The sequence below is a fragment of the Ambystoma mexicanum genome, chromosome 9 (genome assembly GCF_040938575.1).
Source record: "Ambystoma mexicanum isolate Mex_15411 chromosome 9, UKY_AmexF1_1, whole genome shotgun sequence".
Classification (NCBI taxonomy): Eukaryota; Metazoa; Chordata; class Amphibia; order Caudata; family Ambystomatidae; genus Ambystoma; species Ambystoma mexicanum.
The window spans coordinates 1,426,843,744-1,426,856,018 of NC_090931.1; the positions used below are offsets into that span (position 1 = coordinate 1,426,843,744).

Here is a 12,275-nt window from a genome sequence, read left to right on the forward strand (position 1 = left end):
ACCTTTGTGCACTTCCAAGGCTGAAGACATCCTTTTCACCTTAAGAGTTACTTTTATGATGTGAGAGTCTGAATAGTATTTCAGACACAAAACATTTTTGCTTTGGGCATCTTGACATCAGACAGACCCTTAATTATGGCTGAGGTAGGGAAACACCTCCTAGAATAGGGACAGCAAGGCATTTTCCAACTCCCATTTATTGAGTAATTGTTTATAGCCAAAACTATGAGCTCTGTTTCCGCATCTCATTGCTGGCTCCTCACAACTAAGAAGCTGCGTGCACCATTCCTTGGTTAAAAGGGGGTGGCACAACTTTGTCCTTTAACGAGTTTCCAGTGAAAATCCAGGGGAGCAGGCAGGCACTTGTTATTTGATCAGGTGTGTGCGGTAGATCGGATATTGGTGGTTCTCTGGGCTTGGGCAGTTCTCGTCCTGTGAGACATGCCTTGGCCCCACCCTCTCTGTAATCCTGAAATGGGCCTTTGTAATCCATTTTGGATTGTCACAGCGATCGTATGTGGGAGACGTTTGCTGAGCAGGAGGAAACCTCTGAGTAGCCATCTCCCATGTTCCATGAGCTGTAAGTCAATGATTCTCTGCAGCCCACATAATCCAGCACCCCAGACCGTTAAGTGTTTGACTTGCAAGCCTCCTAATTATAGATCAGTCTACCTTACGGGGTTGACCCATGCGGGGTTTGGGATGGACAGGTTCCCTCCACAGACCTGCCTTCCTGATACGGCAGTCTATTAAAGGGGCAGTATCCCAGTGCTTCATGTGATGAGCACGTAACCCCTTTTGGTCCCATGATGTGGAGGGATCCTCCCCATGCTACCACCAGACCAAGCATCAGTCTTGGTTGTGCACAGTAGGGTCACCTATGTTCTAACATGGTGGCTCCTTTCTTTTTCCACCATTTCTATTGTGGTTCTTCTTTGTTAGCCCTTCTTCTTCCATTCTGGGAGGGGGAGGTCTGTATGTGTATTTTTCCTTTGGTGGGAACCCTTCCATGTCCCTGCCTAGGCTCCAGTGTGTCTGGGCAGGCAGGAAGTGTGGGAGGAGACACTCCCCTGCCCTTTGTCTGCCAGAGTGCCGGAATCGAACCAGTTCCTATTGGGGGGAGCCTGTCCTGATTGGACAGCCACCCTCCCCTTTCTGTAAAATTCTGAGAGAGTTTGCAGAGGAGTGTGTGGGGAAAACTGTATAAAAGGTGAAGTTCCTGAGGTGAAAGGCAAGTTGACCACTGGAACTGAAGAACCAAAGCTGAAGACGACCAGCGACTCCTGCAAGACCCTTTAAATCACTGTGAAGTGACCACTGCTGTCCTGACCATGTTTTCTAATCGACAGAGGGTCTCCGAGGAGGACGACTGTCTCGGGGCTCGTTGGTCCCACCAGCCAAAGGGAAGAACTACAAATTCTCCCGAGGTGCTGTGCCTTTCCAGAGCTGCAGGCCACAAATACCAGGAGACTTCCGACACATTTGCAGTGCAGCGTCTTTCCGAGGCCGTATCCATCCAGAACTTTGAGCTCCAGTTGGACCTCCAGAGGCACGATCTGACTCATCTTAAGTGCCCTCACCAGAGTGCAGGATTTCAGACTCAAAGAAGATTGACTGGGCGAATACTGTCCTTTGTTGGGGCTGAGATCAAGATGCCAAAACCACAGACCGACCAAGGAGACTGAAGAAATCCACGCCAAGGGTCCTCACTCAAGACTGCTGGTGAGATATCCCATTCAGAGTCCTTACTTTCATCACCAGACCGAGGAATCAGGAGACCGGGTCCTTCACTACTGCACAGTGGAGAATCCAGCTAAGTTTAATTTCTTCTAAGCTAAGGTACTGTGTGATAAAACATTTTAACGTGCCTTGAACCGAGAAGTCACTCCAGAGTGACTGGAGTGTGTGAAGAGGTGTCTATGGTGTCCACTCTACCTCTGACCCAAGCTTGTCAGTTTATGCCCCTCTAGGGAGTCCTTTTGCAGGGTCCTCCTAATTTGTGTTATATTCAAAGTAATCTTATCCTAGAGACGTAAAGTATTTGATCTAGTCGACCACGCCATCCTCACCAACCATCTCACACAGGCCGCACATTTCTCTAAACAAGCCACAAATTGGATCACCTCCTTCCTCGAAGGTAGAGTGATGAAAGTGTTTTCCAATACAGCCAACGCAGAGCCTACCACCATCAGGTATGGAGTCCCACAGGGCTCATGTACGGCTCCTACCCTCTATAATCTTTTTACCAAACCTCTCTTTGATAAACTGGACGCACTTGGGATCACATACACCAACTACGCTGACGATACCCAAGTACTCCTCCCGCTCACAGGACTCTACCACCAGGACGCAGCCACCCTCCAGAATATATACGCAACCATCCAAGCATGGATGGCCACAAACGGTCTATGTCTTAACGGAGACAAGACCGAAATCCTCATCCTTGGCCAAAAATCCACTCTCACAAACCTCGACCCCCTCTTCACCAACTTCTGCATTGACAATTGTGTCATCCCAGTTCTACCTTCGGTTAAAACACTAGGAGTCCACATTGACGCATCACTCTCCATGGAAAAGCAAGTCAACTCCATTGTCTCTGCCTCCGCCCTGAGCACTAAGCTCATCAATGCAATCAAACCATTCCTAACTAAAGATAACTGCCTATCCATTGCCAGAGCCACCATTGGAGCCAAACTAGATTATTGTAATGCGCTACTGGCGGGCACCTCCAACTCCAATCTCAATAAACTCCAAATAACACAAAATAATGCACTAAGAGCAGGCCTCAATATACCTAAAAGAGACCACATCGCGAAAGCCAGAAGGGAAGCACATTGGCTACCTGTTAAAGAGCGCATTACATTCAAAATACTTACCACCGCACACAAATGTATTAAGCTGTCTGCACCTTCATACCTGTCCGACACGCTAGTCAGATCTCACTCCAATAGGCCAATGAGACAATGCCACACTAACCAACTTAGGGTCCCACGCATCAAGCGAGCTAAAGCAGGTGGAATAAGCTTCCCCTACATCGCACCTAAACTATGGAACGCACTACCTAGCACGCTCAGAGCAGAAACCTCTCTCATTGCCTTCCGAAAAAAACTGAAAACCACCTTGTTCAACTAATTCCTCCAACATGTCTGCTCACCCTCTCCTCTCTTCTCCTCTCCTATAGCTACTACTTTTCTCTTGCAACTAAGTTATGACCTCTATGTATGTATAACAAGTCATGTTCATATCTGTAAACTTTTCTATTGCAACTAAGTTATGACTTCTCTGTATGTATAACAAGTCATGTTCATATCTGTAACGAGCGCCACGATGCCCTATGGGCTGCCTGTGCGCTTAACAAATGCGAATAAATAAATAAATAAATAAATAAATCCCATGGAACGTTTGTGATTCTGCTACTTCGTAAAACTTTACCTCGACTCCTACACTGACTTTTTCGTATAGTTAGGGATTGGACTTCAAACGTATTAGAAGTTAGCAAAAGCGTCTCTTTGAACGTTAAGCTCTGCTGCTGTGTGTATAACCAATGCTTTTCCTTCCTAAAGACTTAAATATAATTACCGTATATCTGTGAAGTAACGTGATTGCGCGGTAGTACCGATAATATGGTAGAACTATCAGTGTTAAACTCTTACAATTTTACCCGCGAGCAACTACCATTGAAGTAATGGACTATTAAGAATTCCTATGTGTGCTGTCTAGCGAATTAAGTATATACATTACTCATTACTTGTGTAATTAATAATACACGTATGTTTCTGATATAACATTTAAAATGTAAGTGTTTCTTTGGACTGTTGTATTTACTGGGCACATGTACTTGCCTACACTCACATCTTCCTCCTATGATAAGACTGGCTGTGCGGCTATTCTACCAAGATCCATTGGGTAGTACAGACTTAAACTAAGAATTGGGGACCTGTATGCCAAGGGATAATTTTATGCAGTCTTACCTCAAGGGGACTTTAGGAAAACTCCCCTAACAGGGAATGGCAAAGAGGAGGAGAACCAGTGGTGGTTGGAGAGCTGAGGGCAAGAGTAGAGAAGAGAGGATCAGAGTGTGTCAAATTCTCGCAGCAGAAAGGGAGATAAATCAGGAGAGAGAAGAATATACGCAGGGAAGGGGGTGGTGTCTGCGTAGGTTTTCTGGGACAATGGGGGGGCATACCAGTGAAAAGGTGGTTGAGACCTCTGTGCTGGAAGACCGTAGCAGGTCCTGTGGCCAGCATCATCAACGTTGAGCTTGATAAGCCCAACCCCAAGGCCCACTGCATCCTTGGCAAGACCCAGAGATGTCTGAAGCCTGGACTATGTGCGCACAGCCTAGATCACCAAGGCTGGTATGGCCAGCTACAGCCCAAGAGGAGAACGAGACAGACTCGGACCAAAGCCAAGCAACTAAGTGCAAGAGCCAAGAAAGAAGTGCTGGTCTCACAAGCCCCGAAGACTGAATGTCGCTTGATTGCCAGTTGGTGGAGAGGAAGTGAGAAAGGAAAGGACTGACCAAAGGTCCTCTAGAAAGCTTGAGTTACATTTTATTTTTCTTCCTTTTCATATCGCTTCAGTTCCACCCAATAGTTTAGTGTTTCTATTAAAATAGAACCCTTGAACCTTGCAAAGTTGGCTTTGAGTCGTATGTTTATCCCTTGGCCATGGCTATGCCAATAGGAATGGCTGGGAACTGACAATGTCAAACTTGGAGCTTTCTGGGAATGTCAAGCTGACCGTCCACAACTGGGAATTTCAAACTAGGGTCTGGGGGGGGGGGGATGTCAAACTGTGAGCATACTGGTAATGGCAAGCCTACAGGGAAGGTCACACTGGGAGCTTAATGGAAGGTCAAAATGGGAATTTCAAACTGGGTCTTGCAAGGAATTTCAGGTGTACTGGGAATGCCAATCTGGGAGCATACAGGGAATGTAAAACTCAGTGTATTGGTTAACTGGTAGCCTTCTGGGAATTTCTATCTTACTTGCAATATCAAGCTTAATATGAATGTCAAATTGAGACCTTACTGCGATCTTACTTACTGGGAATGACAATGTGGGACATTACTGGGCATGCCAAGCTTACTGGAAATGCCAAACCAAAAGATAGCTGGGAAGGGCATGTTATGTAAGTAATGACACCATCATGACATGTCCTTTATATATATTTATATCAGTAACTGATATACCATGACACAGCATACCATGTGAATATCAGGTTTTGGAAGGCTGCACTTTCCTGCTCCCTGCAAACCCTAACTTCCTGCTTCCGGGGCGCAACATTACGTCTTCTCTAGGCGGCAATTCTAAAGACAGCATGCCCATATCATGATGGCCCATTAATACATCATAAACATGACCTCTCATGCCATTTAGTGACATAACCTATCACATGACATGCTCTTTCGTGTCAAGATGTGTTGTGTGCAAACTGGTATTGTATCAGTATTGCAAGATGTTTTCATCGAGGGGAACCTTTAAGACGGGCCTGAATTGCTGGCTTTAGAGTTGGCACATAGACCCTATTTACTTCGTTCTTGCACACATTTTCTGGTTCTCCGAATGACCAATGTCACGCTTGTGTGCATTCCACCATTAGCAGCACACGTGCAATTACCCATGTTGTGCTGTCGTAGCACTAGCACAAAGACCAACATTGTGATGCTTTATCCAGTGGAGCAAATCCTGACAATGCTCAATTTTAAACGCCAGCCTTATTTAGTTTCACTGGCACGAAAACCATCATACATCTGGTCACTGCTCCAGCACCACAACCAGTTCCAAGTGGTTTTGGGACTTGTAGTCTGAGTTTTATAATGGGGGGGTTGGGGGGGAGTGGAACTACACGTCCCAGAACGCAAGAAAGAAAAACCGGTCTGGATAAGCACCTACAGATTGCAATGGGTCATATGTTGCCAACTATGGGTTCAGTGATATGACGAGTAATGAACACGTGCCATAACGATGTTCCCAGACGTAGGCGCAGTCTGAGGCTGCAGCCTGGCTGGGCCAGAGGATTCAGCCAGCCATCGCAAATGGCAGATACTGCTGCGTCCACCGCCGGTTGCAGTCTCCCTGCCTGCTGAGAGCTTCAACCACCCTGGTGACCACTGGCCTTCCTTTTCGGTGATGGCAACAGAAGGGAGCCTGCTCGGAGAAGGTCGATAATACCGGCAGTCAGTAATGGGAGAAAACATAATGGAATCTGGCCATGATGTACGTCCTAAGGAAAACTGGAAACTGTGTGCATAATTTAACTTAACAATGATGTGCCAAGCTGGCATACTGGAACAACTGGGGAAAATGGAATGTGTCAATGATCTGCTTTGTGTACGTTCAAACTGGTAGTGATGTGCTAAGCAGGTTTGCTGGAATCCAACAATGTGCTAACCAGGTACGAAGGAAAATTGCAGTGGAAATCTGTACTTGGCAGCTCAGGGTGACATTGCCACATAGGTTTGGAGGCTATATTTAAAATCATACAGATTTCTTGCAATAATGCCAGATGTGGTCTTCTATTCTAGGCCCCTGACCCACGGGCACAACAATGAACAAATATTGCATCTGTGACTTGTACAATGGCACAGAACACACAGTAACCAAAGATGAAATGATCTTTGTATTTGTGCATTTATTTTATATCGCATGTTTTGGCTCTGTTTACTGCACGAATAGCTGCTGTTTGAAAACTGCAGTTCACGTGAATGGTGTCATGATACAATAGAAAAGATGTATACAATGTAGGTATTTCCACCATTCCCATGATCTATGGATTTTAACTGATGGAAATCCAAGAGGGTTGTCCAACTCCAGGCCTCGAGGGCTGGATCCATGTCGGATTTCTAGGATACCCCTCATTAATATTCATGATACATTTGCATAGAAGGATTCTAAATGTATGCACATTTCTGCTCGTGAATATTAATGAGGGTATCCTGGAAACCCATCAGGTTTCCGCCCTCGAGGCCTGGAGTTGGAACTAGAACATCCTCATTGTCCTTCTGCTGTGTTTTCAAGCATGTGAATTATCAGATCTTGAATGATCAAAATGCACCGTTCAGTTGGCTCTGCATATGAGCGTCTTTCCATAGCGGTCCATTGTTAGCTGGACATTGCAGGGATCCGCTGTGAACGGATTTAATCAATCCACCACTCACACTTACCATATTATGGTACATCATTCCCTTTAACTAAGGGAAATCAGCCGAGGGGGTCGGAAAGAGGGGTGTCTAGAATGTTTTAAGGGTATACGCCCCTCTGGCGGCATCCGTTTCACTGGACACAAAAGTGATGGGTGGAAGGTTTCAAATTAATCTAAACCACTGGCAATTGCTCTGGGCCAACCTTCCACACCACCGTTTTTTAGCCCGTCTGCGCCATTGCAAAAGGGGACCAGCCATGTGCAAATCAGTCAGCAGCTGCCGCCACCGAAGGTAGCAGCCCAGCCCGAACTGCTAGGCCAGGTCCCCTCTGCACAGAAAACCAAGCAACCCCAGACATGTTTCGGCCTTGTTGGACCTCCTCAGTGAGGTGCAGCCTGGTTCCCTGTGGCGCAGCGAGCAAGGGACCCACGTCTGGGCATACCCTCTCTCACAAGGAGAAACAAACTGGACACAAAAGTGATGGGTGGAAGGTTTCAAATTAATCTAAACCACTGGCAATTGCTCTGGGCCAACCTTCCACACCACCGTTTTTTAGCCCGTCTGTGCCATTGCAAAAGGGGACCAGCCATGTGCAAATCAGTCAGCAGCTGCCGCAACCGAAGGTAGCAGCCCAGCCCGAACTGCTAGGCCAGGTCCCCTCTGCACAGAAAACCAAGCAACCCCAGACATGTTTCGGCCTTGTTGGACCTCCTCAGTGAGGTGCAGCCTGGTTCCCTGTGGCGCAGCGAGCAAGGGACCCACGTCTGGGCATACCCTCTCTCACAAGGAGAAACAAACTGGACACAAAAGTGATGGGTGGAAGGTTTCAAATTAATCTAAACCACTGGCAATTGCTCTGGGCCAACCTTCCACACCACCGTTTTTTAGCCCGTCTGCGCCATTGCAAAAGGGGACCAGCCATGTGCAAATCAGTCAGCAGCTGCCGCCACCGAAGGTAGCAGCCCAGCCCGAACTGCTAGGCCAGGTCCCCTCTGCACAGAAAACCAAGCAACCCCAGACATGTTTCGGCCTTGTTGGACCTCCTCAGTGAGGTGCAGCCTGGTTCCCTGTGGCGCAGCGAGCAAGGGACCCACGTCTGGGCATACCCTCTCTCACAAGGAGAAACAAACTGGACACAAAAGTGATGGGTGGAAGGTTTCAAATTAATCTAAACCACTGGCAATTGCTCTGGGCCAACCTTCCACACCACCGTTTTTTAGCCCGTCTGCGCCATTGCAAAAGGGGACCAGCCATGTGCAAATCAGTCAGCAGCTGCCGCCACCGAAGGTAGCAGCCCAGCCCGAACTGCTAGGCCAGGTCCCCTCTGCACAGAAAACCAAGCAACCCCAGACATGTTTCGGCCTTGTTGGACCTCCTCAGTGAGGTGCAGCCTGGTTCCCTGTGGCGCAGCGAGCAAGGGACCCACGTCTGGGCATACCCTCTCTCACAAGGAGAAACAAACTGGACACAAAAGTGATGGGTGGAAGGTTTCAAATTAATCTAAACCACTGGCAATTGCTCTGGGCCAACCTTCCACACCACCGTTTTTTAGCCCGTCTGCGCCATTGCAAAAGGGTTTAGATTCCCTGCGCCACAGGGAACCAGGCTGCACCTCACTGAGGAGGTCCTACAAGGCCGAAACATGTCTGGGGTTGCTTGGTTTTCTGTGCAGAGGGGACCTGGCCTAGCAGTTCGGGCTGGGCTGCTACCTTCGGTGGCGGCAGCTGCTGACTGATTTGCACATGGCTGGTCCCCTTTTGCAATGGCGCAGACGGGCTAAAAAACGGTGGTGTGGAAGGTTGGCCCAGAGCAATTGCCAGTGGTTTAGATTCATTCGAAACCTTCCACCCATCACTTTTGTGGTCAGTTTGGCATCCGTTTCACAACATTTTGTGGTAGACCATTTCACTGTATTTTACCGCTGAGGTTGGAGTTAGTTTAGGGCATGGGTGCAATCTTCCATGCTCGGCTTAAACTTCACTTATTTGCTACACAGGGAGACTACCCTACCCTGCAATACTCCCTGTAACGCTTAATATAATCTTGTGTATTTATATAGTACACCTCTTTAGTTTGAAGCCCCCCCTTTTGTTTACGTTAATGTAACCTTTTGTAAGTCACCTTAGTCTATTTTACTAAATATTTCTTCGGTTTGTTTTGTCTCCGGTATATGTCCAACTCTTTTTTTTACACTCTCACAAACTGGCTCTCCACTTGTTCTCATCTTGGTGCTATTGTACAGGCACCCCTCGCGGGATGACTCTGCCATCTATAAATGCTACTGTAAGTCATTTCTACTCGAAATTGACATCCCTGTTTTTTAAACAAATAAAAACATAGAGGTTCCATGAGGTGATAGAGGTAGTGTGAGGTGAGGGATAAAGAGTGTATGGGGCCCGGCCCCAATGAAGACCGCAGTAAAGTGGGTTGACCAATGCAGCCAGAAATGATAGATCTGTTTTACAAGATACATAGTATTGGGGGCAGGAGGGGGGGGCACTGCACTGCTGTGTACTCTGCATCATTTTCCATCACCAATTTAAACCAGAGGTTTCCCCCTAGAAGGTCTGGGTTGACTGTGTGACCATATTGTGACGCAGTTAATTTGAGTGCTCATGGCACTATTATGCCGCATAAGTTGACGTTGCAACTATTGCATACTATCAATTATGAGTCCCCCCCACCCCTCATGAAGAAGGTCCTGCACTGAAGAGGGGATTGAAACATGTTGGGCTAGTAAACTAGATCAGTAACGATTCTAGTGCAAAAGCAGTTGTATGACCACTTTGTGATTAATATTAACGTAATTCCATCGCTGTTCTGTTACTCCCTGTACATTTGTTGTGCTACTATAGGTTCTTTTCTGCTTTTTGAAAATATTAATTGAACACATTTTTTAATACAGGATAGTTTGTTTATTTTGTGATTGTCGCAATGTCAATTTATTTGACATGGACAAATGTAAAGCAGTGCAGTTGTTTGCTTTTCTATACTCTAGTGATTATCTTGTGTACACACTCTTCTGGCAAGGTTCTTTGTTGGCTATACATGACTATTGTGCTCCCATAATGTCATCTGAAGTTCCTTCTGCAATTTAGAAAGCACTTTATATTTGGCACTCAATCCACTTGATGGCAATATTAGCTCCATGTCATTTGCCCCATACTGAAGCCTCGCTTTCTTAGACTGCAAGGAAGACAAATGCTAAGATCAACAATTTGATCACACAATTCTGCCAGCCATCCAATTCAAAATGTTTCATTTGAACATTTCATGGGGTTTTGTTCTCAAATGTTAACGTGTCAAGATGTAGCTTAAAAGAGTGCCTTTTTCATTCCTCCGGAGAGCCAATGATCTACGCTTATGAAATGTCCTCCACTTAGGAGAGGCCTCAGGGTGCCTTCAGAATGTTCCCATTCCATAATATTCCTTTGTAAATCTATGGTGTGGTATTCACGCTCTCATTTTAAACTGTCATTTTTCCAGCTGAGCTCAATGTGCCCAGCCACGTCTATCCGACTGTCTGGTGAAACGATGGTTAAGCGATGAAGACACTCTCATCAGTGTGTGTGTGTGTGTGTGTGTGTGTGTGTGTGTGTGTGTGTGTGTGTGTGTGTGTGTGTGTGTGTGTGTGTGTGTGTGTGTGTGTGTGTGTGTGTGTGTGTGTGTGTGTGTGTGTGTGTGTGTGTGTGTGTGTGTGTGTGTGTGTCTTGGTGTGTGTGTGTGTGTGTGTGTGTGTGTGTCTTGGTGTGTGTGTGTGTGTGTGTGTGTGTGTGTGTGTGTGTGTGTGTCTTGGTGTGTGTGTGTGTGTGTGTGTGTGTGTGTCTTGGTGTGTGTGTGTGTGTGTGTGTGTGTGTCTTGGTGTGTGTCTTGTTAATCGTTTCCCTGCTCTTTGGTCCTCAGGGCGGATGTTCGAGGGGACCGCAGCCACCATGCTGGCCTCGCTGGATGCTGCTGCGGCTCTTGGGGATGACACCCTGCTCTGGCCAGGTGGGTCCCTCCTCGTTTATCTGACATGTGAGATATCGAACACCTCTATAGTGGAATGAAGACCAGGTGAGGGGTACAGGACGATTGGAACACACTACCTTTGATTGAAAAGGCACCCCATAGGTTCCCGTTCTGAGATCAGACTCAAGGCTACACCTGGTAGGGTAAAGGTCGAGAACTCTGGGTTCATTGCTGTTCAATGTAGGGCAGTGTTGCTCATTGCTCCTTGCAACGGTCCTCACCTGGTAGGATAAAGGCTACTACATTTTAAGCTTGATTTTCTTTCTGGGCAATGAACTTTATTGCTCCCTTAGAGCAATGGTGTGCGGAATGCAGCTTATTTGATAGGTATGAGGCAGGTTAGTTGGGAAGATCTGGCACTCCATTGAACTCTATGGGAGACACGTATGTAGGGCGTGATGGCTTCTGTTGAAGTCGGGGAGGCCAGGCATTTTCTGAGGGTGCAATGTGTATGTGTACAGTGATCAATGAATCAATACATTTTATAACATGTAAATGTAGCACAACTCAACGTGCCCTTGAAATTAAGATGCACAGGAAGATACCCTTGTCTCAATCCCAACAGTAGGTCATTGATGATGCTTTGGAGTCAATGGAGCATCTCCCGGATTTACACCCATCTGGTCGGACCCTAGAGCCCAGCTTGTACTGCTGGGCCCGAACATTGCTGCCCTCACTTGTTTCCCTCTGCTTCTCCCCAGGACCCACACCACCTCCCCTCTGCCTGTTCTCTGACTTATCTGCTTCCTGTTCTTACACTTAGGCCACGAGTACGCGGAAGATAACTTGACGTTTGCTGCTGTGGTCGAGCCGGAAAATGCCACACGAGAGAGGAAGTTCCAGTGGGTGATGCAGCAAAGACTGGAGAGGAGGTGTACGGTGAGTTGGCGGGCGTGGGGGGTGCAGTGATGAAAGGGTGACATTGCATGCAGCATTTGTAGGGCACATAACTGGTAGGGACTGGAGGTGCTGGATCACTCTGGCTTTCGGTGGTGATCGCATACCAACAGTAAATGAAATGACCGCCTTAATTTCCATTTCCCGCATCGGCATTATTCGGAGGGTAAACTATGGTTTGGTTGAGCTGTTTCCTAGTGATTGAAAGCATGAGTAGGCC

General features: G+C 47.0%; 1 protein-coding gene across 1 annotated transcript in view; it reads left to right on the plus strand.

Moving 5' to 3' along the window:
• The window catches only part of LOC138489172 (probable hydrolase PNKD), a 371,993-nt gene that overhangs the window by 340,982 nt on the left and 18,736 nt on the right, over window positions 1-12,275 (plus strand). Inside the window, exons 7-8 of the mRNA XM_069616830.1 lie at window positions 11,051-11,137; window positions 11,922-12,037. Coding sequence (XP_069472931.1) covers window positions 11,051-11,137; window positions 11,922-12,037 — 203 coding nt within the window. The remainder of the gene's footprint in view (window positions 1-11,050; window positions 11,138-11,921; window positions 12,038-12,275) is intronic.